This window comes from Hyperolius riggenbachi, chromosome 6 (genome assembly GCF_040937935.1).
Source record: "Hyperolius riggenbachi isolate aHypRig1 chromosome 6, aHypRig1.pri, whole genome shotgun sequence".
NCBI classification, from domain to species: domain Eukaryota; kingdom Metazoa; phylum Chordata; class Amphibia; order Anura; family Hyperoliidae; genus Hyperolius; species Hyperolius riggenbachi.
Window position 1 is genome coordinate 366,312,010 of NC_090651.1, and position 27,271 is coordinate 366,339,280.

General features: G+C 44.0%; 1 protein-coding gene across 50 annotated transcripts in view; it reads right to left on the reverse strand.

Annotated features, from left to right (window-relative positions):
• The window catches only part of LOC137521919 (fibroin heavy chain-like), a 387,111-nt gene that overhangs the window by 174,063 nt on the left and 185,777 nt on the right, over positions 1-27,271 (reverse strand). For 49 of the 50 annotated variants that reach the window (XM_068241809.1, XM_068241813.1, XM_068241800.1 and 46 more), the window contains 4 exons: positions 19,327-19,389; positions 15,232-15,309; positions 5,509-5,568; positions 816-2,042 (listed from right to left, as the gene is read on the reverse strand). In XM_068241809.1, the coding sequence (XP_068097910.1) occupies positions 816-2,042; positions 5,509-5,568; positions 15,232-15,309; positions 19,327-19,389 (1,428 nt within the window). The remainder of the gene's footprint in view (positions 1-815; positions 2,043-5,508; positions 5,569-15,231; positions 15,310-19,326; positions 19,390-27,271) is intronic. The other variant, XM_068241825.1, reaches the window with a different exon arrangement.

Below are 27,271 nucleotides of genomic sequence, written 5' to 3' on the forward strand. Positions count from 1 at the left end.
GGCAGCTGTAATTGCAGCAAAAGGTGGTTCTACAAAGTATTGACTCAGGGGGCTGAATAATTACGCACACCCCACTTTGCAGTTATTTATTTGTAAAAAATGTTTGGAATCATGTATGATTTTCGTTCCACTTCTCACGTGTACACAACTTTGTATTGGTCTTTCATATGGAATTCCAAAAAAATTGATTCATGTTTGTGGTAGTAATGTGGCAAAATGTGGAAAACTTCAAGGGGGGCAAATACTTTTGCAAGCCACTGTATATTATGGATTTGTTGTATCTATCATGCAAATAAAGGACTAAAAAAATATCAAACTCAAGTTCATCTTAAATTTGTATTTTTGCTTGCTGGGTGCTGAAAATGCATCATATAATGAAGATGGCATAAACTATAAACACATTTAATACAACAGGGATCAGGGCTCATTTGCAATTGATTTTTTCTCTTGAGTTTTCTCTTAGAACATCATTTTTCAACTTCTTTTTAGAATAACTTTTCAGCACTTTGCACTTGAAAAAGTACTAAAAAAGTAGGGGATAAGGTACTATTGAAATTATTTTCAATACTGCCCTACTTGCTGGTGGTTTAAAAGTTATTTTATTGACAAGGTATGAAAATATCACCAAGGAGAGAACTCAAAAGAAAGAGTTAACTGCCTATGGGCCCATGTCTCTTGTTTGTCAATATATATATAAAAAATCTTTCCAGAACTAAAAAAGATACCCGTAGATATTGACACGGTGGCTATTGCAAATGCGGTTTAGTCCCTCTTTAATATTGGTTTTAAGAATGTTTTAAAATGAACATATTTACCTTTCATACAGGGTGCCACTGATCCATAAGCTGTATTTGTTGATGACAAGCCAATGGTCAGGACTCCAAACGGTGCAAAAGGGTGTTGAATAGTATGACCCCCGAAGCCCTTGCCAACATCGTATACTGCCCAGGAATATTCTGTTTCTGGGAATTCCTTCCATTCCATGACTTTTGGAAGCATGCCATCAATGGTAATGCCAGAACTGGATTCTGTCTTGGTAATGATAACGCCAAAATTATGCTCAAACTTTTCCTGTCCAATGACATCAAACTCCTGACCATATTTAGTTGTGTCTGGGATTGAAGTGAGAAAGGAGCCATACGTCTGGTTCTTTATTTTCCCTCCTTTGCCGTGAAGGAAGACTTGAAGTACTTCATCACTGCTGAGGGATATCGGTGTTGATGCATTGACCTGTATTAGTAGCTTCACTCCAGGATCAATAGTTTTGGTCACCTTGTTTTTCCCAGACCTGTACTTAATTGTAGCCTTCTTCGAAGACATAACAAGCACTGTGTCATGTGTGTCTGGACTGGATGAGACTGGAATAAAGAACATGTTCCCCCAACTTTGAACAGGTAGGAGTTGTTCAAAGACATGGCTACAACCATTACTATCCTGAGCGCATGTGTGCCCAGCTTGGACTGCCACAGGATATTGTGCAACGACCGTGGTTCCAGAAAGGTCCTCTTCACTTTGAATCTGAATACTTTGGAATGGGTCCAGGTTCACGGTCATTTTGTCTCCCTTGGCAAATATTTTACCAGTGTAATTCACAGTTGCAGTCAGAGAAATGTCTACAGATGTTGGGTTTACATATGCAGTTACAAGAAACTCTGGAAACTGATTTTTTGGTCCTTTTTGAGGAGTCATAATATTGTATCGAGTTCCCCACCAAGATTTTGGATAGATCGAAGCTACGTCACCACTGCCATTTCTAAAATTACTAGACATCACGGCAATATCTGTGTCAGATGTGATTACTACTGACAAATGACATGTCTTTGTTCCTTTCAGTTCTTTGGGTGCTTCAATTGGAACTCTGACAGTCTCTCCTTTCTTGACTGACACTTGTTTCATAAAGTTCATATGTTTACGGGTAACTGTGACCAAAGCGTTTTCCACTGCAGTTATCTGTACAGCCATATCAGGCATAACATCAGAATTCTGATTCTGCATATAATGAAGGACAAACTCTTTTCCCGTGGTAGCAGCACCTCCAAAACCTGTAAAAAAATAAGTCTTTCTTAGAACTTTTCTTTGAAAATATGAGTTTTACAGTGTAATAACATGGCCATTATTATTATTATTATTATTATTATTATTATTATTATTATTCCTTTTGGAGTGATATTTGTTGTGTATTCTTCCCTATCACCATTTTAAAGAGTAGAGATGCTTGGAAATGCCCATTTCCAATACCGCCTAAAATTTTGATTTTCGCCAATGCCAGTTTCCGATTTCTATTTTTCCAAATCTGCGTTTTTATGATTTTCCAATTTCGTAGAAGTATTTTATTTGTCATTTTTTACACCACAGAATACAAAAAATGGCAAAAAATAAATTGGAAATTGGAAAAACAGAATCTTGCGATTGGTCTGAAATTATCGCAGTAATCCGATTTTTGCTGAAAAATTCTGCATTCTCTGATTGTTCAGATGCTTCTGAGTTCTGTGATTGGGCTAAAATGACAGAGTTCTGGCAAAACCGGATTTCCAAAGAATTAGGATTTCTGTTTTGCAAATTCTGATATTCCAATTGGAAAATGCTGTTTTCAATTGAAGCTGTTTCAGTTCAAAAAGGACATAAAACAAAACCTCGTCCTGGGAGAGAAAATATTTCCTTAACTTAAAGTGGGATCATACACCTAAAATTAAAATTTCAGTAACTACTCCTAGTTACATAAACGAACATTTGAAAGGATTCCCAAGTATCCCATGTGTGAAAAAACCTTTATTTTCACTGCAAAAAGCAATAGAAGCTTGCTTATCTCTTGTCATCAGCAAAGGCAAATGTAATCAGTGCATGTTTCTTTACTCTGCCCCCTTCTTATTGCATAATAGAGATATCACCCTGGCAACAGCTCCCAACAGCAGAATTAAGGGAGGGAGCAGAATTAAGGGAGGGAGCAGAGTTAAGGCACAAGCATAGAGAGTTTCAGCTGACAATGATTACATTTACTAGAGATAAGCAATCTTGTACTGCTTTCTGCAGTGAATATAAATGTTTTAAAGGTAGCCATACACTGGTCAATAGCCACCAGATCAACAGATAGATCAAATCTGATCAGAGAGAGCATGAAATAGATTCAAAGACTTTGGAGCCGCTGCTTGCCTTGCCGTCCTCAGGTCTTCCCCCATTTGGGCTCATCTGTCCACCAGTGCGAGTCCCCAGGTCCGTGCTGTGACTTCTTCTGGCGTCCTCCGTGCCCTCTTCACTTCCTGTCTCGTCCTGTGGCAAGCCGCAGTTCAAACAGTAGAGGGTGCTCTACTGTTTGAACTTCGGCATGTTACAGGATAGGACAGGAAGTGAAGAGGACATGGAGAAGAAGGCCAGCCAGAAGAAGTGACAGCACGTTCCGGCAGACGGGTGATAGTAGTGCGGCTGCCATGTTGTGTTGGTCATCGCCGAATCAAACGACTCTAGCAACGCGCACTTGACCTGCCGACAATCAAGTGAAATTTTCTGACTGGACCAATCGACTAAATCGACCGATGTCAGATGGAAATTGGTTGATCGGTCAACGTTTCGTTAACGATTTCACAGCAGATTCGATCACAGGGATTGAATCTGCTGTATATAAATGGGATTTCGAACAAGTGTAAGGGTACCTTTAGACACAGAAAAGGCTTGGGAATAAAAGTTACTGATTTTAGATTTGGGCATATAATACCACTATAAATCAAGCAGTGGCCTATCAATGAATTCTGAACATGGCAGTAGATGCAGCTCTGCACAAAGTAATGGGAGATTCGGACAGATAAATATTTTTAATGTGTTTCAATTCCATATGCACAGTAAGTCCACAAACCCACTTAAATAGCTAAGATGTTCTTATTTAAAGCGGATCTTAGATGAAAAACTAACTATAACAAGTAACTTGTCTATATATCTTATCTAAAGTTTAGATACTTTACACAGCAAATCTAGCTGCAAACAGTTTTGATAGAAAATGATTATTTCTTCCTGTGATACGACAGCAGCCATGTTTTTGTAAACATTACACAGGCAGGCTTATCTGTATCTTGAGCCATCAGCCTAATCCCCTCTCCTCCTCCCTCCTCTGTCTCTGAAATCAATGGCTAGTAACACCTCTCCCTCCTCCTGCCCAGACTGAGCTCCCATGAGCCCTTTGCTACTGCCAATGCTCTCTGAAAACCTGTGGGCGAGGCTTTTTTAGTTTATAGGGAATTAGAGTATTAAAACAAAAACAAAAAAGTATTTGGCTTGAGTAATGCCCTATAAACAATAGGAAAGGAACACAATTATGCAATGTGTAATATTTCACCTCGAATCCACTTTAATGTTTAATGGTCAGGGTCGGCGCTACCATAGAGGCCAGGGGGCAATTTCCCCAGGGCCCAAGAACCTGTAGGGGCCCCCAATGTGTTTCTTCCATCTTAACTGCTGCTCCCCAGGGCCTCTGTAAAGTCTTTGGCAGAGTAGTGTCTCACCTGTGCTGGCAGGCAGGCGAAACACCACACTGCCAAAGTCTCTGCAGGGGCTCCAGGGTTGCTCATCGCGACCTCGTGATCACGGCATAGCCATGATTCACAAGCATTTTTTCACTATCCGAAATCGTGATCGGAATTCGTGATTGCCTCTCAATCACGAATTCAGATCCGAATGCACTTGTGATTGTGGTCCAAATCCGGGTCGTGATCTCGATTTAGCCGTGATCACGGCCGTTATTAAACCGCGACTTTAATGGTTAATAACAAAGCCCCCTTAAATGCCAGAATCATCAAATTTGCAGGTTATGGTAAGAAGAAAAGTGGGAGCAAGAGGAATTTTTTTTTTCAAAAAGACCTTATAGTTTTTGAGAAAATCGATTTTAAAAATTTAAAAGGAAAAAAGTATACATTTAAATGCGGCAAGTGACAGTTCTTAGGGAAACAATTCCCGCCGACTTTAGCAGTTAATAGCAAAGGCCCCTTACATGGTAGGAACACCAAATTTGCCCGAATGAAAAGCCGATAGTACGCCTGTGCAGGGTCACAGAGAGGTAAATATGTACATCGCTACACTTCGGGCGACCCGGGCACTTCAACGGAGGGACACCGGAGGACGGGGTAAGTATTCCCTAGACGGGTTTTATTACAGGTTTTCTTTAAGGTGTCAGGACACCCCATACTTTCACATCCCAGATAACTGCTGTGTGATGCAAGTGAGAACCTGAACAGAACTGGTAACTAAATGTGTCCACTGACAAGCTCCTTGAACCAAGTGAAAATGGAGTTTTGAGTGTGCCATGCCCAGTGCACTGCTGTCCTGGCTAAACCATCGGCCTTGTTAGAAATATAGCTGAATACAGGCTGAAATGTAAATTTAATTTTTAATAACATTAAATCGTGAAATGGTTTGGGTAGCCCTGATATGTGTCGCATAAAATTTTAAATGAAAGTTTATCTTCCCTTTGATGCATGGCCAAGTTGTTGTCTGGTCTTTAAAATTCTTAAAATTAATACTCACCAAAGCCGCCCTGCAACATCTCGTTCAGTCCACCAAATCCAAATGGATTTCCTTCAAATCCTGGGGGGAATAAAACATAAATATTACTTAAACAAGGTTTTCAGAAGTACAGTGTAGGTGGTAACATTTTGATACTTCTACTGGGTCCCCCGGCATTTATAACCCTTTCACTGACCCCTAATAAAGCCCACATCTTCCAGAGGTGTTATAACAAGTCATAATGCCACTACCCATAACAAGTGTGGCAACAACAACATCTGATATAGAAAATGGATCTAAGTATCAGAGAGAGGGTAAGTAGTTGGAAACCCCAACAGCTCTAGTTCATTCGGCGGTTTCAGGTGCTGCTTCCCAATACTTACGCCACTGAACAGAATAATTGAGTCTGATTTACTAAGGTCTCTATTGCACTCCCACGGAGTGCAATAGAGTGCATAGAGTGCAATAGAGTGTGCTGAGGACTATCTTTTGTCTTTGACATACTTTTCCACGGTGATTGGAAAACCTTTGTCTGCTGATTGATTATTAAGACATCTGTGGCTTTCTGTGCTTATATTACATGTACATTCTTCCTGATTTACTAAGTTGTCACCTAAAATCTTTATTTGATTTGTGTGTTTTTGTGTCCTCATTGTGTCCCATCTTCTTCCCTGATCACCTCTTCCCACTCCTGCTTGCAAGACTTTTCTTGCTCCTCTCCCCTCCTCTGGAACACTCTCCCTCAACACGTCCACCATTCACCCACACTATTTTTAGGTGCAATCTGAAAACTCACCTCTTCAGGCAAGCATACTGTCCTACCTATGACACTGCCCACTAACCACCATTTCTACCACTCCACACACAGCTTCCCTTTTCCTACTGTCCTATACCTTAAATGCGTCTATTTGAAAAGGGCTCCTGGAAAAAGGGGCTCCTGGTGTAGCCCATATACACCAAATGCGGCTACAAAAAGGACGCCTGCTGTAGCCCATATACACCAAATTTGGCTACAAAAAGGACGCCCGGTGTAGTCCATTTGCCAACTTCGACTACAAAGGGCACATGGTGTAGCCCATATATGCCAACTTTGGCTACAAAGGGTGCCTGGTGTAGCTCATAATTGCCAAATTCAGCTACAAAGGGCACCTGGTGGAGCTGAAAAAGCTATTTTTAGTTTATTTAAAAAGATGCTGTTATAGGCAAAATTTGTTGGGCTATAAAAGGGCTCTAGATATAGCTAAGAAAAGTGATTATTATGACCTAACTGCTCCCTACTCTCACACAGAACCCTCCCCTGATGGTGCCTATCCCTAACCCCCAGGTGGTGCCTAACCCTAAGACCCCCCCCATTTGGTGCCTAAGACTCCCCAGGTGGTGCCTAACCCTAAGACTCCCCTGGTGGTGCCTAACCCTAAGACTCCCCAGGTGGTGCCTAACCCTAAGACTCCCCTGGTGGTGCCTAACCCTAAGACTCCCCAGGTGGTGCCTAACCCTAAGACTCCCCTGGTGGTGCCTAACCCTAAGACTCCCCTGGTGGTGCCTAACCCTAAGACTCCCCAGGTGGTGCCTAACCCTAAGACCCCCCCCCCCCCTTGCTTGTGATGCCTAATCCTAACCTCCCCTGCACCCTCGAATCAAAAATCTCGGCTATAAAAGGGTGCCCTTTTGTAGCAGGATCAAAAACCTGGTGGCCTAAAACCTTGTAGCTGAATAGAAAATATGGGCTACAAAGGGGCGCCCTACTGTAGCCAAAAACCTTGTAGCCAAATAAAAAATATGGGCTACAAAGGGGTGCTCTACTGTAGCCGGAAAAAAAAATATGGGCTACAAAAGGGCGCCCGCTTGTAGCCTATATCAAAACTCGGGAGCCCTTTTCACCACCTTATAGCCCATATTTGCAGAAATAACATTGATGTCTATGAAGGAGCCCTTTTCATACAGGCAGCTCAGGAGCCCTTTTCAACGGATCCCCCTTAAATGTTTAGACAGTAAGGCCTTTTGGCCAGGGCTCCCTTCCCCTTTTGTCTCACAATGCTGTGTAATGGGTGTACATACCCCCCACCTTTTGTAAAAATATGTAGTTAATTTGTTAACTGTATTAGCTCTTATACCCTCTTGTCTTGTATCAAGTGTTTTATTGTATACTCTGTATTGTTACCAGGCCCGGATTTCTGCAAAGGCCACAAAGGCCACGGCCTAGGGCGATAAAATCAGATAAGATCAGAAGGGCGGCAGGACTTGGAGAGAGAAGAGGTCATATGTCAAAGTAAATCATCTCCTCTGTTTCCACAGCGCAGCCATCCAGCGCCCTGCTCTGCACTAATAGATGAATTCCAGAGTTCCCCAATCCCTGCACCTCTCACTTCCTGATGTGTTATAACAATCAGGATCAATCATAACTGTTACCTGATGATCCAATTATGATCGACATACAGTACAAGTGGATGTGAGAAATACCAGGGATTTACATTACAAAGCAGATAAAACTAAGTTCAGCTGAGTTCTAATGCAGGCATTCACAAACATTTCTGCTAGTTTCTTTGCCTTCTTTTTTACAGCTGTGACACTGACTGACCCCAGCAGTTGTAAATTACACTTTCTTATCTAGCCGTAATGTATTGCTTTTTTTTCTTCCTAGCCAGTGATCTCGTCTCTGCTTAAGTTAACTCTTTCCTAACTCATTTTCTGTCCGTCAGCTCCGACCATCTATGAGAACTGCTGCAGCCTGGAATAAAAATGCTGTATGCTTCCCTTTCATTGCTAAACTGTCACTGTCACCTGAGCTGTTACTACCTCTATGCTAGTTTGTATGGTTTGGCATCCTTCTGCTTTCCTGTAGCATTAGAGCATTCTACCATCTTAGCCATCAGTAAAAGCAGAGAGTTTTGAATCAGGATGATACCATTTATTGGCTTAAAAGAAAAAGGGTAATCTTTCTGCTAATAAGCCTTCTTCATACTTTGTTGCTGTATACTGTCTATATGTTAAAGCACACCGCCATATGCACATTCAGCATTCAAAAGAGATACATAGATTTTTCAGCAAATATAAATAAATGTCATTCAGATGCTTTAAAGTGGAGCTGAACTCTTGCACAGGACAGAAGGAAAACAGAGACGTGCACACTGTATGTATTTGGAGAGCCTTTCAAATTCTTCCACATCTGTGTCTAATCACAAATTTGATATCTTCCCTGTGTCGCCTGACTGCCACAGCATATAAGCTTATTTTAAAGCACAAGATGTTAATATATTTGCTTCCATGAAAGTAGGAATTAGACACACTGTCTATTTATTGCAGGATTTGTATCAGCTGTAACAAAAAATGTTTTTATGTAAAGGTTATGTTGTTGCATATCTTTTAGAGCAGAGAGGAAGTTCTGAGTTCAGGTCCACACTAATTACAACCAAACATCCAAAGTGGGTCTTGACAGGATGTTTGCTACTTACCTGTTCTCTGTTTTGGATGGGCTTCTCTCCATTGCTCTGCCCTGCCACCTATTTGTGGCTCCGACTGCAGCCAGTCGCACAGAGGACAAAGAAGCAGCGCATGCTCTGGCCACTCCCGCTCCCTGTCACCTGTTTGTGGCTCTGACTGCAACCAGTCGCACAGAGGATAAAGAAGCAGCGCATTCTCTGGCCACTTGCGCTCCCTGTAATTTCCTGCTCCTGCCCAGATGTGCACAGCAACCGAGGCCAGTACAGTGTTATGCATTCTTGACAAGTACTGGTCATACATCAGTGTCATTTCTCCAGTATGCATGCCCAGAGCACTATCGGCTGCTGTGCACATTCGGGCAGGAGCGCAAATTTCCATCGTGAGAGGACAGAGAGCATCCACTGATTCTTTGTTCAATGAGGGGCACAGCAGCACAACTGAAATGGGCCCATTCAAACCAGTGATCGCTAGTCAGATAGTTGGCCAGAATGTTTTTTGGTGGTGGTGGTTGCGGGAAGGGGGGGGGGGGGGCGCTTGGTGACAGCAGGCCTAGGGCACTGGTAAGTACAAATCCGGCCCTGATTGTTACACCCTGTATGCTATAGTACAGCGCCACGGAAGATGCTGGTGATATATACATCAATAATAATAATAATAATTTATTTATTTAACACTTGTGGTGACTTTCAAATCTGTTATTTGAGCACAATGTTATATGAGAAGATTAGAACTACATCTGTCTTTTCTGTTTTTTTCTTCTCTTTGTTTTTTTTTTTTTTGGGGGGGGGGATTTATTAATAGCAGCTTTAAGAAGCTGAGCGGTCTGGACGAGCTCAGCTCGTCCAGTACCGCCGGAGCCTGCCGCTCAGGCCCTGCTGGGCCGATTTGGCTCAAATAAAAAGCAGCACACGCAGCCGGCACTTTGCCAGCCGCGTGTGCTGCCTGATCGCCGCCGCTCTGCGGCGATCCGCCGCGAGCAGCGGCGAAAGAGGGTCCCCCCAGCCACCTGAGCCCAGCGTAGCCGGAACAAAAAGTTCCGGCCAGCGCTAAGGGCTGGATCGGAGGCGGCTGACGTCAGGACGTCGGCTGACGTCCATGACGTCACTCCGCTCGTCGCCATGGCGACGAGGTAAGCGAAACATGGAAGGCCGCTCATTGCGGCCTTCCGTGTTACTTCTGGCCGCCGGAGGCGATCAGAAGAACGCCTCCGGAGCGCCCTCTAGTGGGCTTTCATGCAGCCAACTTTCAGTTGGCTGCATGAAATAGTTTTTTTTTTATTAAAAAAAAACCCTCCCGCAGCCTCCCTGGCGATCTTAATAGAACGCCAGGGTGGTTAAAGGGGAACTCCAGTGAACATAATGTAATAAAAAAGTGCTTCATTTTTACAATAATTATGTATAAATGATTTAGTCAGTGTTTGCTCATTGTAAAATCTTTCCTCTCCCCGATTTACATTCTGACATGTATTACATGGTGACATTGTTACTGTGGGCAGGTTATGTAGCTGCTCCTAGCTGTTTTGGCTGTTAGAGACAGCTGTAAACAGCCATTTCCTGTCTGTGAGTCTTGTTACATTGTGGCAGTTTGCCCAGAGTACCGCGGTACTCAGAGCTTCTTGTGGGAGGGGTTTCACCACAATATCAGTCATACAGCGCCCCCTGATGGTCTGTTTGTGAAATGCAATAGATTTGTCATGTAAAACGGGGTATCAGCTACTGATTGGGATAAAGTTCAATTCTTGGTCGGAGTTTCTCTTTAAACGTTGCAGTAAAACTATGTGGTGAGAATGGATGTGCAGGAAGATGTCCAAATTTTCTTTTGCAGAGAATCTGGCTAATTTTAAAAGAGAAATTTGAAGAATTGAACTTTATACCAATCAGTAGCTGATACCCCCTTTCCCATGAGAAATCTATTTATTTTCTCAAACGGATCATCAGGGGGCTGATATTGAGTATGGCTGATATTGTGGTGAAACCCCTCCCACAGTGTGATGTCAGCGTCTCACAGCACTGAGGTACTGACATCACATTGTGGGAGCCTAGTTGCATCGGGGGAAATAACAGCTGTTTCCAACTGCCAAAAAAGCAAGCAGCATCTCCTTCCAGTGACATCACCTGCCAGCAGTAAAAATGTCACCATGTGATAAATGTCAAAATGTAAATCAGAGAGAGGAAAGATTTTACAATGGGCAAAGACTGACTAAAATCGTTTATACATAAGCAGCACTTTTTTTTAGTACATTTAGTACATAAGAAGCACTTTTTTTTAGTACATTATAGTACATTCTTTTCACTTAGCAAACATTTTGCGAATTAGCAGCTAAAATTTGCCATTTTTTTTCATTTCCATTTTTAGTTTAAGGATTCATTTTTGTGGTTCATGGCGAAGTCTCCATACATGATTTTGACACCCAATTTAGTATTTATAGCAAGAGTACCTCATGAAAAATTTCAAAAAAGTAATTGTTTGAAAATACTTTATGGGAGAGTTTATTGTTAGTAGTGGACAGGGGAAGGTTATTGTGAGGAGTGGAGATGGAAGGCAGCATTAGGTATGGAGAAGGGAAGGTTATTGTGAGGAGTGGAGATGGGGGTCAGCATTAGGTATGGAGAGGGGAAGGTTATTGTGAGGAGTGGAGATGGGGGTCAGCATTAGGTATGGAGAGGGGTAAGGTTATTGTTAGTAGTGGAGAGGGGAAGGTTATTGCGAGGAGTGGAGAGGGAGAGTTTAGTGTAAGTGGAGAGGGGGAGGTTATTGTACGGAGTGGAGATGGAGGCCAGCATTAGGTATGGAGAGGGAAAGGTTATTGTGAGGAGGGGAGATAGGGGTCAGCATTAGGTATGGAGAGGGGAAGGTTATTGCGAGGAGTGGAGAGGGAGAGTTTAGTGTAAGGAGTGGAATGGGGGAGGTTAGTGTGAGGAGTGGAGAGGGGAAGGCTATTGTGAGGAGTGGGGAGGGGAAGGTTATTGTGAGGTGTGGAGAGGGAGGCCAGCATTAGGTGTGGGGAGGGGAAGGTTATTGTGAGGAGTGGAGAGGGGAAGGTTATTGTGAGGAGTGGAGAGTGAGGTCAGTGTTAAGTGTGAAGGTTATTGTGAGGAGTGGAGAGGGGAAGGTTATTGTGAGGAGTGGAGAGGGAGGCCAGCGTTAGGTGTGGAGAGGGGGAGGTTATTGTGAGGAGTGGAGAAGGGAAGGTTATTGTGAGGAGTGGAGAGGGAGGTCAGAGTTAGGAGTGGAGCGGGGAAGGTTATTGTGAGGAGTGGAGAGGGGAAGGTTATTGTGAGGAGTGGAGAGGGAAAGGTTATTGTGAGGAGTGGAGAGGGAGGTCAGTGTTAGGTGTGGAGAGGGGAAGGTTATTGTGAGGAGTGGAGAGGGAGGCCAGCGTAGGTGTGGAGAGGGGAAGGTTATTGTGAGGAGTGGAGAGGGGAAGGTTATTGTGAGGAGTGGAAAGGGAGGTCAGAATTAGGAGTGGAGCGGGGAAGGTTATTGTGAGGAGTGGAGAGGGGAAGGTTATTGTGAGGAGTGGAGAGGGAGGTCAGAGTTATTGTGAGGAGTGGAGAGGGGAAGGTTATTGTGAGGAGTGGAGACTGGAGAGGGGAAGGTTATTGTTAGGAGTGGTGATGGAGGTCAGCGTTAGGTGCGGAGAGGGAAAGGTTATTGTGAGGAGTGGGGAGGGGAAGGTTATTGTGAGGAGTGGAGAGGGGAAGGTTATTGTGAGGAGTGGAGAGGGAGGTCAGTGTTAGGTGTGGAGAGGGGAAGGTTATTGTGAGGAGTGGAGAGGGAGGTCAGAGTTAGGAGTGGAGCGGGGAAGGTTATTGTGAGGAGTGGAGAGGGGAAGGTTATTGTGAGGAGTGGAGAGGGGAAGGTTATTGTTAGGAGTGGTGATGGAGGTCAGCGTTAGGTGCGGAGAAGGAAGTAAGTGTTAACCTCCTCAGCGGTATGGACGACTCTACACGTCCATCACCGCCGGAGGTCGCCGCTCAGGCCCTGCTGGGCCGATTTGAGCGAAATAAAAAGCAGCACACGCAGCCGGCACTTTGCCAGCCGCGTGTGCTGCCTGATCGCCGCCGCTCTGCGGCGATCCGCCGCGAGCAGCGGCTAAAGAGGGTCCCCCCAGCCGCCCGAGCCCTGCGCAGCCGGAACAAAAGTTCCGGCCAGCGCTAAGGGCTGGATCGGAGGCGGCTGACGTCAGGACGTCGGCTGACGTCCATGACGTCACTCCGCTCGTCGCTATGGCGACGATGTAAGCAAAACAAGGAAGGCTGCTCATTGTGGCCTTCCTTGGTTATTCTGGGCGCCGGAGGCGATCGGAAGAACGCCTCCGGAGCGCCCTCTAGTGGGCTTTCATGCAGCCAACTTTCAGTTGGCTGCATGAAACAGTTTTTTTTTTATTAAAAAAAAACCCTCCCGCAGCCGCCCTGGCGATCTTAATAGACCGCCAGGGAGGTTAAGCATAAAGAGTTGGGCTAGTTCCAATCTGAATACAGTTTGCATTAATTATTCATGCATGCCACAACTATTAAAGCGGACCCGAACGCAGAACTTTCCTCTCTGCTCTAAATGATATGCAACAACCTTTAAAGAAAAACATTATTTGTTACTGCTGCTAATTAAATCTGCAGTGTCTATACTTCCCGCATTCATGGAAGCAGACATTTTGTTAACATCCCGTAATTAAAAATTAGCAGCTCTGTTGTGGCAGAGGAGATTCCTGAGCTTACACAGCTGATGAGATCAAATTACAGTTGTGATTTATGCTAGGTACACACCATACAATTTTCTGATAGATTTTCTGTTAGATTTACCTGCCAGATAGATTTTTTTTTCCAACATGTTGTAAAAAAAAAAAATCAATCTGGCAGGTAAATCTATCAGAAAATTGTATGGTGTTTACCTAGCTTAACACTGATGATCGTAATCAGCTAATTATGATTACGCCAAATTTTGTGTACATTTTCGCAGCTACACCCATATGTAATTACAAATTGTTACTGTATGTATAAGTCTATTTTTTCAGCATAAAAAATGCACTAAAAAAATTACCCCCTCGGCTTATATGCGAGTCAGTGGAGCAGAATGGATGATGGAGCAGGTTTTGTGACCGGCAGAGGAGCGTAAGGATCGCGCACTAGTGATCCTGCTCTTACCAGCTGGCTCCCTGCTGTGTCCATACCCCCATCCCCTGCAACCTGGTGTGCAGAGTGTGCTGCTTAACACTACCTGTGTCCCCTGGCTGGTGGAGCGTGCAAGCAATGTGTTAGCGGTGCAATGATCAGGGATTTTTTCCTGTGTGGCAATCACTGTGTCGCATATCTATGACGCCATCTAGTGGCTTCTTGAGACACAGCTGTATGATCCTGGGGCACATCTGGGTATGGAGAGGCGGGCTAACTTGTACTCGGGGAACATCTGGCTATTGTGGAGGGGTTATATTGGGGAGGGGGCTTATACACAAGTCAATCACTTTTTCCTGGTTTCTGAGGGAAAAATGGGTACCACGGCTTATACATGGGTCAGCTCAAATGCTAGTATATTGAGTATATAGGTAATTCAATTGATTTTGTATAACCATTCATAATTCTGCATGAATTTATGCATAATTTACACTGAAACGGAAAGACAAATAGCTTTTAAACTCAGAAAAACTACTGTTTAAAAATATTTTTCTTTGCATTTTTAAAATCAATTTTCCTCAAAAACTAAAAGGTCTTTTTTTATGTTTTTGACTTGTACTCATTATTCTCCATATATCACAAATTTGGTAGCAATAGAATGTATGGGAGCTTTGCTATTCACTGCCAAAGTAGGCAAACATTACGCATAAATTTATGTAAAAATTACAAATGCTTACAATGACATACAAAATGAATTACGCTTTTCCCAAAAAATTTGCATGATGGTTACAATGCTTTATTGTGATTTACAATGCGTAATTATGCATAGGTGTAATTTTTGCATTATCACTTGTAATTAGTCACAGATGAGGGGGAATTAGGCTAAACTCTCTAAATACATACAGGGTGCATTTCTCTATGTTTTCCTTCTGTCCTGTGCAAGAGTTCAGGTCCACTTTAACATCTCATTGACTACCTCTAGTGACGAATATTCTCTCACTTGTACAGACGATCTTTACTTAGCAGATTCTTTGCAAGCAATCAGTCTCTGAACTGCTAGGTTTCTACTACTGTAGATATTGCTCTTGTAGTTCACATTTTAGTCCTGTTCCATGTCATCTCACATTAAACAGGTACTCTTTTCTACACCAAGTCACAGCAGAGCAGAAGCTCCTTTTGAAATCAGCCATACCTGTTATTCCCCCAGTTCCTGTTAATTCTCCAGTTCCTCCTTCTCCTTCAAATCCTCCAGTTCCAGCTATTCCACTACCTACAGTATTTAAAAGTACACAGCCATCAACACAATGATCATAATATATCAGTAAAATTTAACACAGCCAAGTTATTAACCACTTCAGCCTACCTTATGCATCCTGGCAACTTTCACCTCACATTCATTCGCCAATAACTTTATCACTACTTATCACAATTAATTGATCTACATCTTGTTTTTTCCGCCACCAATTAGGCTGTCTTTGGGTGGTACGTTTTGCTAAGAATTATTTTTTTCTAAATGCATTTTAACGGGAATATCAAGGAAAAAATAAAAAAAATTATTTCTCAGTTTTCAGCCATTATAGCTTTAAAATAATACATGCTACCATGATTATAACTCACATATTTTATTTGCCCATTTGTCTCAGTTAGTACACCATTTAAATTATGTCCCTATCACAATGTATGGCGTCAATAGGTTAATTGGAATTAAAGGTGCATTTTTTCAATTTGCGTCCATCACTATTTACAAGCTTATAATTTAAAAAATTATAGTAATTTACTCGCTTGACATGCATATTAAAAAAAGTTCATACCCTTAGGTAGCTATTTATGTTGGTTTTTTTTATTATTGTAATTTTTTTTATTAAAAATTTGTTTTGGGGTTTTGCGGAGTGGAGAGGTAAACAGGTGATTTTAAATATAATTGATTGTGTATATTTTTTTAAAAAATGTATGTAGATGTAGTTTTACTATTTGGCCACAAGATGGCCACAGTGATTTTTTGATTTTTCGTCCTGTAAGCGAGAGCTTAGGAACTGAAGAGGTGATGTGGGACATAGAAAAATTACAGCTTTTCAGAAAAAGTCATCGTTTTTTCTTAGGGGGACATAGATCAATGAATGGGATCTGTATTCCCATTTATTGATCTCAAGGATAATGGAAGGTGGCGGAAGCGCACACGGGAGCCGCAGCAGCAGTGCAGGCTATCTGAATGGATATATCAGATAGACCCACGTAGTTAAACATAGACTCACTCATAGATGCATTCTCATACTAGCATATTCAAAAGACCAGGGGTATCATACATACTAGCATATTGAAAGGATAAGAAGATGAATAAGCAATTTTTAGTTTTTGAAGTGAAGCAATGACACAAATAAAAGCTGGAATACAAACAGTGCTCCTTTCTGATAATCTATGTAAAGTTTCCAATGAGAGTCCCAGTTACACTGATAAATATTCCAGTTTCTTCAGATCTTTAGCTCTGGTAACTCCAATTAGGACCCAGTATTGTTATATGCAGCTTCTGCTTAACAGTGGCATAAGTGTCATAGAAGATATTGGCCGCTCCGACTGGTTTCGCCGGGGTTTTGATCACGGGAGTCAATACCTCTAATGATACCAGAAGGACAAAACTGGTTGGGAGCAGAGAACATCTTGTATGATATTTATGTGTCGGGGACCGACAGCACCAGGGGAGCCTGGCATGCAGCAGTGGTTGTCAAGTGAGTGCAGGTAAGGAAGCCCAGCACTGTAGTGGTAGTGAGCAACAGATAACAATAACAACAATAACAATAATATTTATATAGCGCTTTTCTCCCTGGGGACTCAAAGCGCTGCGACCCTGCATTATGCAGTCTCAAAGGCTCGGGAAAAGAGGTGAGTTTTTAGCCTTTTTTTAAAGCTGTCCAGAGAAGTAGCCTCTCGTACTGATTGTGGAAGTGAGTTCCATAGAGTAGGGGCTGCGTAGGAAAAGGCCCGAGAACCAAATGTTAAGTGTATCCTGGGAATAACCAGCTTCATCTTGTTGGCAGAGCGGAGGGTGCGTGAAGGGGCATAAAGTTCCAATAGATCCGCTATGCATTTGGGTCCCATGTGGTGTAGAGCCTTGAATGTCAGCAGGCAGATCTTAAAATTGATTCTCCATTTTACTGGCAACCAGTGAAGAGTTTGCAGTACTGGGGTGATGTGTGAGCTGCGGGGGGCATTGGCTAGGAGTCTGGCTGCAGCATTCTGTACTAGCTGTAAGGGCCTTATCTGTAGATCCGATGAACAGGGCGTTGCAGTAGTCTAGGCGGGAGGATACAAATGCATGAACCAGGGCAGGTAGGTCTTCAGCTGGGATAAGGTGTTTGATTTTCGCTATATTTCTTAGATGGAAGAAGGAAGACTTGACGACAGCTGATACCTGCTGTCTGAGTTTTAGATTTCCATCCAGGATCACCCCAAGGTTTCGCACAGAGTCTTTATACTGTACAGTATCTCCCCCAATTGCTAGTTTGAGGTGGTGAGCGTTTTGAACTTTATCCATCATGTGTGGACCAGCACCTACCACCAACACCTCTGTTTTGTCAGAGTTCAGCCTCAGCCAGCTGGTGTTCATCCAATTTTGTAAATCCACTAGACACGCATTTATGGATGCTGATGGGTCTTGGGTGCCAGGCTTGAAGGACAGATACAATTGTGTGTCATCTGCATAACAATGGTATCCTAGGCCATAGTTCTGGATTATTTTGCCCAGTGGGAGCATGTAGGCTGCAAAGAGTAATGGTGATAGTACAGAACCCTGTGGAACTCCATAGGCAAGTGGCACTGGATTAGAGTAGTGTGTGCCCAGACATACTTGCTGTGTCCTGCCAGATAGGAAGGTCTGAAACCATCTAAGAACAGTACCCCTTAGGCCACAGTAATTCTTCAGTCGCTGGATAAGAATTTCATGATCCACAGTATCAAATGCTGCTGACAAGTCAAGAAGAATCAGAACTGAGCAATCACCCTTGTCCCTTGCAGTAAGTAGATCATTCATTACTCGGACTAATGCTGTTTCAGTGCTGTGCCTTTTCCTGAATCCTGACTGAAAAGTATCAAAGATGTTGTTATCTGTAAGCCTGGCTTCTAGCTGGTTGGGAGTATGCCCGGTGCCTGGCAAAGTAGTGGTGAGTGCAATGGTGGTTCTCACAGAAGTGATGTAGCATTGACATGATGCTGAATAACAGCTCCACAGCAGAAAAAAATCACAAGCAAAACTCAGGTAAATAGTTATTATTCACCTGAGTAAGGCTATTCTTGCTCCGCTATCACAGAGGTGAAGCCATCAATTGGATTTGCCAGTTACTCCTGTGGGATTGCTAATGGATAAGAAACTCGCATGCAACAAGCTACCTATTACCTCAAATAAGATTTGGCCCTTACTCTTTTCTACACCAAGACATATACCCAAATGGGCTGCAGCTGTGAATAGCTGTCAGGTCGAGGTTCAGGGTTAGTTTTTCTAATTCACAAAGCATTACCACATTCAGAAATGCTGAAAACAGCTGATTTTACCAATCGCCTTGCCACATACCAATTCACAAAACCTATCTCCGCACAGAAAATCAGAGTTCCCAACTAGTGAGGTAACTTTCCAATTTGTGTGGTAATTACCTTGGGAAATGTCAATAAATGTCAATTCACACACATTTCCCCATTTAATGTACCGGCCAAAAGTGTTCTGTATTTTTCTCCAGCTCACAGCAGCCGATAACTGGCTATCCCCCACTGTCTCTGTGCGGTAACTTGACAGACAACCTTTGGGGATAGCCAGGCAGCCAATAGGGAGAGCCACACAGCCTGCTTCTCACTGTTATTAGATGCAAAGGGGTATCGGGTGGGTCTTTCACTGTATCAAAGCAGAGGAAGTTGACAATTCTCAGGGCTTTCCTGCATCCCTTTAGATGTGTAAATCTGTATTCTAGCATACAGAAAAACTCCCGCTGGTGGCTGCAGCACATCTAAAGGCAGGACAGGCTGCACTGGACAGAAAACCTCAGAGTCACACACACAACTCCCTGCCTGCTGCCCTGCTAGAAGGCTGGTAAGTGACACTTACCGAGCAGGGCTTAGTGAATTGAGGTATGCTTGTTCGGTAAATTACCGAACTTCTGCCTCACGGGGGAAAACTTTAGTGAATTAGGAAAACAAAGTGTAAAATACCGAATGAGGTATTTTGCCGACAAAAAATATATTACCGAACGACCAATTGTGAATAGAGCCTATTTGGTTTTTTTACTTCCTCTGAAATCAATCATACCTGTTAATCCCCCAATTCTTGTGATTCCTCCTCCAAGTCCTCCAATTCCAGTTTCTCCACCACCTATTCAAAGTACACAATAATCAACAAAACAATAATCATATATCAATTAATCTTTTATAGAATGAATTTACTAAACACAGTTTTTAACTCTTTCAGGTACTGCAAGCTCTGACCCCTTAAAGTGAACCTTAAGCCATAAAAAAATGAGTTTTACTCACCTGGAGCTTCTACCAGCCCACTGCAGCACTCCTTTGCCCTTGCAGTCACTCACTAATCCTCTGGTCCCCCGCTGCCAGCTAGCTTCGTTTTTGCCGACAGGCCCGTCAGGACTGGCCACGCGTAGCTGTTTCCGCACTCCCAACTGTAATTAGCACTATTGCGGGCCACAACGCGTACAAAAATACGCGTTGCCGCATATCTATGTGTGCGTAATGCGGCATTGCGTATTTTTGTACGTTGCGGCCCGCAATAGCGCTAATTACAGTCGGGAATGCGTAAAAAGCTACGCGTGGCCAGTCCTGATGGGCCTGTTGGCAAAAACGAAACTAGCTGGCAGCGGGGGACCAGAGGACTAGTGAGTGGCTGCGAGGGCACAGGACTGCTGCAGGGGGCTGGTAGAAGCCCCAGGTGAGTAAAACTCATTTTTTTCTGGCTTAAGTGTCTCTTTAAGGACCACAGCCTTTCTGTTTTAGTGCTGCAGTCACTGTGATTGACTCTCAGTGATCACAGGATCAGGAGCCAATTAAATTGCTAGACTGCTGGGTGCAGCTCGGTGAGAGTGTGCAGTGACAGGAGACTGAAATCTATTCCCTAGCAGGGTAAAAAAGGATAAAGGAATACTTTAACTGCTTGCCGACTGCGTCAGGATGACGGGCTTGGCCATGGCTGAAGCCAGAACTGCCTAACAATGATCGGCGTAAAGTCCTGGGGCTTCAGTTTGCAGGAGATCGCGCACAGGCTGCGAAACCGCCATCTAATTACCTCGAGAGGCGCCTTATTTGTGGCTACAAGCACTATTAGGCACTGCTATTTGGCCTGAGGAAGTGGGTATGCACCCTCGAAACGCGTTGCCAGTGCAATAAAATTCTATTAATACGTGAATTTGTCTTCATTGAGGTAAGCCACCTCACTTTTTTCATTGTATTTGTTTTTAACGTATTCCTCTTCCCCCTTTACCTTGTGCCTTCACCCTCCTTTTGGAGGGGGATCAACCCTCTTTGACCAATTTACGTCATATGAGGTTTGCTTTTTATCAAGAGTGCAACCATCACCAACTCCATCTGGTCACCTGAGTGGAGGCGGGGTTATACATCTCCACCTGCTTCTAGTGGTCGGCTGCCCTTCTGCAACCCACCTTTGTGAGTATAATACATTCACATATTTTACATAGTTCTGGTACTGTGACGTACTGCAGCATGTGGGCTCCTGTTGTCTCTGTGTTTTCTTTATGCAGGGTGCAATTTTTACTATTCCAACTTTTTGTCCGTCTAATTACCTTGTACAGCGCTGCGATCTGCAGCAGCGCTGTACTGGGGACAGCCATGCGGGACACTAGAGAGCAATCGGCTGTCATAGGCTGAAGCCTATGACAGCCGATCGCTGCGGTTGGCCGTCTGGGGGGAGGGAGGGCTTTTGTAAAAAGAAAAAAAAATAGGTAAATTTAATAAAAAAATAAATAACATCAATATTTATTTAAAAATAAAAATAAACATGGGGCAGATCACATTGATAGCAATGAAAACTGTCTCATATTTTTATTTCCAGTTATATACCGTATTTTTCGGACTATAAGACGCACTTTTTCTCCCCCAAAAGAGGGGGGAAAAAGTCACTGCGTCTTATAGTCCGAATGTGCCCCTTTCAAGCTGATAGACATAGCGCAGCGGAAGGTCTTACCATTCCGTGCGCTGTTTCCTCCTCCTCCAGCTGATCCTCCCGGCATCTCCCCTCTTAATCCCTGCTATTTGCGAAAGGGAAGACAGCCTCAGTGCGATCCTGGCATCTTCTTCATTAACCCCGGTACAGTACTTGCGGCGGTGGGGGCAGCCTTAGCCTGATCTCTGCAGCCTTTCCCCTAACCCCCAGCACTTGTGTCAAGCAGGCAGCCCAAGTGCGATCTCGACACGTGGCCCCTTAACCGCCGTTACTTGCGGCGGTGGGGGCATCCTCAGCGCGATCCAGGAACTTGCCTCTTTACCCCCGGCACTTGCAGCAGGCATATTCAGCTTGACCGGGCATCTCCCCTCTTAATGGTAGTGCAGTGGGCATAAGAGAGGCAAACCCAGCGCTAGCCGCGGCCACTGTCAGTCCCGATGCCGGTGTACTTCCGGTACGTGCATCCTACGTCATGAGGGGGCGCCGGTAAACAGGAAGTACCCCGGCATCGGGACTGACAGTGGCTGCGGCTAGCGCTGGGTTTGCCTCTCTTATGCCCACTGCACTACCATTAAGAGGGGAGATGCCCGGTCAAGCTGAATATGCCTGCTGCAAGTGCCGGGGGTTAAGAGGCAAGTTCCTGGATCGCGCTGAGGATGCCCCCACCGCCGCAAGTAACGGCCTTTAAGGGCCACGTGTCGAGATCGCACTTGGGCTTCCTGCTTGACACAAGTGCCGGGGGTTAGGGGAAAGGCTGCAGAGATCAGGCTAAGGCTGCCCCCACCGCCGCAAGTACTGTACCGGGGGTTAATGAAGAAGATGCCAGGATCGCACTGAGGCTTCCCCTGCAGCAAGTACTGAGAATTAAAGGAGAGGATGCCAGGATCACACTTCTTCTGCCCTGCTGTGGAGTGGCCTGCACCCAGAAGCACAATCCATCAGGATCGCCTCAGCGGCTGGAGAAAGAGGACACAGACAGCACTGATTCCCACATGGACATCTGGATAGGTGAGATCATCCACCCTTACGATTTAATGTTTAGTTAGTTTTTACTGGTGGGAGAAGCAACAGTTAGTTTAATATGTTGTAGTGTTACTTGTGGGGGAAGCAGGAGTTAGTTAAGTGTTGTGTAGTGATACTGGTATAGTGTAGTTTAGTAACTGGTGGGGGCATCAGGGGTTAGTGTAGGGTATTTAGTCTAGCTAGTGTGGCAGCAGGGGTTATTGTAGCTTGGACAGAGGGAGCTTGAGGAAAAAAATGTCTACAAAACGCTCCTGTACTATAGATGCACCAGGTTTAGCATATTTTTTTTTCCTGGTTTTTGACCTCTAAACCTAGGTGCGTCTTATAGTCCGGAGCGTCTTATAGTCCGAAAAATACGGTAGCTTTTTTTTTTTTATAACATCGCATCATTCTGTCATTTTTGCAGTTTACAAACCACACCCTGTATTTTGATCCATAAAACATAGAAATAATGAATCTTTAAACTTTACTGCTGTAAAAGTATCTCAAAGTGTCTCTCACTGTTGTTTGGCTGTAAATATGCTTCAGAAAACAGGACTGAGTTCTACCCAGTGGGTCAAAGAGCTCAGAGAAGCTTTTTTGCATGGATGATAACTGAAGTTCAATATGAGACTCATATCTGTGCTACTTATGTTCTATTTTTTAGCAGTACTACACATACTATTCATTATCTCATAAGTTTACTTTTTTTTCAGGTTTCCTTTATTCCTCCAGTCCCTTCCGATCTTTCAAATCTGGTATTTCCAGTAATTTCTTTGGCATTCCATATATGCCAACTTTTAGAGGTACACTGCTTAATTTTGAACTAAATGACTCTGTTCCTTTATACGCCTCTCTCCTACCTCTTTAGAAGCTTATGTATACGTTTACAGCGCTTTGAGTCCCCAGGGAGAAAAGCGCTATATAAATATTATTGTTATTGTTATTGTTGTTATTGGTATTGTTTATATAAATGAACATATCTTACTGCTACACTTGTGTCAAGCTTATGATTACATTTCTCATTTTAAAACTTTTTTTTTTTAAAGTAGAGCTGACCTCTTGCACAGGACAGAAGGAAAACCTGGAGAAATCCACCCTGTATGTATTTAGGGAGTTTAGCCTGTCTAAACCCCCCTCATCTGTGACTAATCACGTAATTTGATCTGTCAGCTGTGTCAGCTCAGGAATCTCCTCTGCCATGGCAGACACAACTAATGTGTAAACCCAGGAGGTTAATCCTATGTCCATGAAAGCAGGAAGTAGACACACTGCAGATTTATTGCAATGTTATTATGATGTTGCCTATCTTTTAGAGCAGAGAAGGGGTTCTGAGTTCAAGTCCACTTTAAAGAGCAGTTATAATTCCGGTATATTCTGCACCCCCTGCAGGCAGCTGGGGAATTGTAAATCTTTTAGAGTAGGTTCACACTTAAAGGATACCCCAACTGAAATGTGACATGATGAGATAGACATGTGTATGTACAGTGCCTAGTACACAAATAGCTATGCTGTGTTCCTTTTTTTCTTTCTCTGCCTGAAAGAGTTAAATATCAGGTATGTAAGTGGCTGACTCAGTCCTGACTCAGACAGGAAGTGACTACAGTGTGACCCTCACTGATAAGAAATTCCCCTTTTTTATCTCTTTCTTGCTCTCAGAAGCCATTTTCTGCTAGAAAAGTGTTTTATAGTTGTAATTTCTTATCACTGAGGGTCACACTGTAGTCACTTCCTGTCTGAGTCAGGACTGAGTCAGCCACTTACATACCTGATATTTAACTCTTTCAGGCAGAGAAAGAAAGAAAAAAAGGAACACAGCATAGTTATTTGTGTACTAGGCACTGTACATACACATGTCTATCTCATTATGTCACATTTCAGTTGGGGTATCCTTTAATATTTGTGTACTGGTTCCCATTCATCTCTGTATTCCATATCTCACATTATGTTTTCGTGTATCCGTGGCTTCATTTTTTTGGCCCAGATCAACAATGGAGCCACGGATACCGAGGTTAAAAATAGAGGCCTCTTCACTCAAATTAAAAACAGATCCGCCTGCGTTCAGGGGGATCCGTGTTCAAAACCTGAACGGACGGTCCGGATTTGCAACATTTTCACGGACCGCGGATACACGGAGTGGTAGTGAAAATAAAGAATGGAGAAACGGATCCCTCTCTACACAGGCAGCTTTGGACACAGAAACGGATCAGTTTTCTATATCCCAGCATGTGTAGGAAGAGAGGGCCGCCATGCTTGAGGGGATAGCAGCCAGGACGGGGGCGGAAGCGGTTGGCAGGGAGGGGGGTTGCGTTTTGGGGAAAAACAGGGGGAGAAAAAAAAAGTTTAGAAAAATGGATCTGTTTGAAACGGATCCGATCTGCAAGCCGACCAGTGCGGACCAAGCCTTAGTGTATCTTCTCAATTTGAAAGCAAAAAAAAAAAAAAAAACCTGAATGACATTTACTAGTTTCCTTCTCTCTCTTTTTTTTTAACCCAGTGCAGCAACAGCTGACTATTTCATTGATCAGCAGGGAAGCATTGTAGCAGCTCTGAAAGGACTCATACTGTGGCTGACACTGTGCTGCTTTTCTCTTCACTTCTCCTCTATGAGATAGGCTGGCTCAGTGGCACAGGTAGAAGCAGAGTACCTCTCTGGGATATGCTGGCTCAGTGGCACAGGTAGAAGCAGAGTACCTCACTGTGATAGGCTGGCTCAGTGGTACAGATAAAAGCAGAGTACATCTTTGAGATAGGCTGGCTCAGTGGCACAGGTAGAAGCAGAGTACATCTCTGAGATAGGCTGGCTCAGTGGCACAGGTGGAAGCAGAGTACCTCTCTGGGATAGGCTGGCTCGGTGGCACAGGTAGAAGCAGAGTACCTCTCTGGGATATGCTAGCTCAGGGACACAGGTAGAAGCAGAGTACCTCTCTGTGATAGGCTGGCTCAGTGGCACAGGTGGAAGCAGAGTACCTCTCTGGGATAGGCTGGCTCGGTGGCACAGGTAGAAGCAGAGTACCTCTCTGTGATAGGCTGGCTCAGTGGCACAGGTAGAAGCAGAGTACCTCTCTGTGATAGACTGGCTCAGTGGCACAGGTAGAAGCAGAGTACCTCTCTGTGATAGGCTGGCTCAGTGGCACAGGTAGAAGCAGAGTACCTCTCTGTGATAGGCTGGCTCAGTGGCACAGGTAAAAGCAGAGTACATCTTTGAGATAGGCTGGCTCAGTGGCACAGGTAGAAGCAGAGTACATCTCTGAGATAGGCTGGCTCAGTGGCACAGGTAGAAGCAGAGTACCTCTCTGTGATAGGCTGGCTCAGTGGCACAGGTAGAAGCAGAGTACCTCACTGTGATAGGCTGGCTCAGTGGCACAGGTAAAAGCAGAGTACATCTTTAAGATAGGCTGGCTCAGTGGCACAGGTAGAAGCAGAGTACATCTCTGAGATAGGCTGGCTCAGTGGCACAGGTAGAAGCAGAGTACCTGTCACGATCGCTTCTGCAGCGTTTACTGCTGGCTGCAGTGGTATTGCAACCCAAGCAGCTCTGATGTCATTACATGCATTTGCTTGCATAGTTTGGTTTGCACTTATACTAGTTGCTGATTCCATCTGCAGTCGCTCTGAAGTTAATGACAGTTTAATATGCTTTTGTGAAAACAAACATTGTCTGCTGCAATGGAGTGGCAATCCCTTTCCTGCAGGCTGCATATCATTGTCTGCCTTTTCCTGCTGTCAGCCTGTGATTAATTACCATTCACTTGTGTGGGAATCTGCATGTCTGCTCCCATTGGATGACCTCAGTATAAAGAACTGCTTCCTGCAATGCTCCATGGGCTACCATAGTCTCAGATTCTGTCTGTTACTCTGTGCGGCTCCCACCTCATTCCTAGTCTGTGTGGACTGCGCTGACTCCTGCGAAGGGGTCAGCGAGTCCTCCTAGTTCTGCTCTTGTTTCTAGAAGTTGTTACTTTGCTTGTCTTGTGTCAAATATTGGTTAATCGCCAATATATACGCATACTTGCGCGTTTTGTTATTTTCCTTGTATTCGTGTTACGTTGATACATCAGTGTCGCTGATGTATACGTACACAAACTGTTTATATCCTGTGTTCAATTAGTCAGCTTTCCAGCACGTTTTGGTAGTTTGCGCGTATCGTGATTACCTGTGCTGAGTTAGTTATCCTGCTCCTGGTTCTGTTTGTGGATTGCGTTCATCTCTAGCGAATCCTTCTGAGTCCTGTTCCCTGTATTGCTCCAGTCCTAGTCAGTGTTCCTGCTTATGTCATATATCGGTTCATTGCCGATATATACATATGTTAGTCAGACGTTACAAATAGTTTCATTGATAGCTGTAATTGTAATACGCTAGGAAAACATACTTATTGTATATTTGTCTGTGTTACGTTCATCTATCTTGATCCTCCTATTTCCTGACTATCCTGTCCTGTCTTTGTGAGGCACGCCGTCACTGCAACGCATTGGCTGCCTCATTCCAGTCTGTCTTGTTGTGGATGCTTGCTGTCACTAAGTAGTGGCTAGTTAAGCAAGCGTTCATTCTGTCTACCTGTCCTGATCTTCTCAGTTCTGGTTTATGCGCTCAGCGCTACTTTGCGCTGAGACGTTATCACGAAGTATTGTTTGTGGCTGTTCGGATCTGCACCGGCTCTGTGCGCCACAATCTCCTATTGGAGTCAGTCCTCTCCTCCACTAAACTGGGGATATCCTGATTCCTTGTGCTGGTGTGTGTACCTCCTTCACGTCAGCTTATGTGTTGCATGCTGACGGTGGAGAATAAGCCCACCAAGCCTAACAGTACCTCTCTGGGATAGGCTGGTTCAGTGGCACAGGTACAAGCAGGGTGCCTCTCTGTGATAGGCTGGCTCAGTGGCACAGGTATAAGCAGGGTGCCTCTCTGTGATAGGCTGGTTCAGTAGCACAGGTAGAAGCAGAGTACCTCTCTGTGATAGCCTGGCTCAGTGGCACAGGTACCTCTCTGTGATAGGCTGGCTCAGTGGCACAGGTATAAGCAGAGTACCTCCCTGAGATAGGAATGTGTTGGGGATAACTGTGCA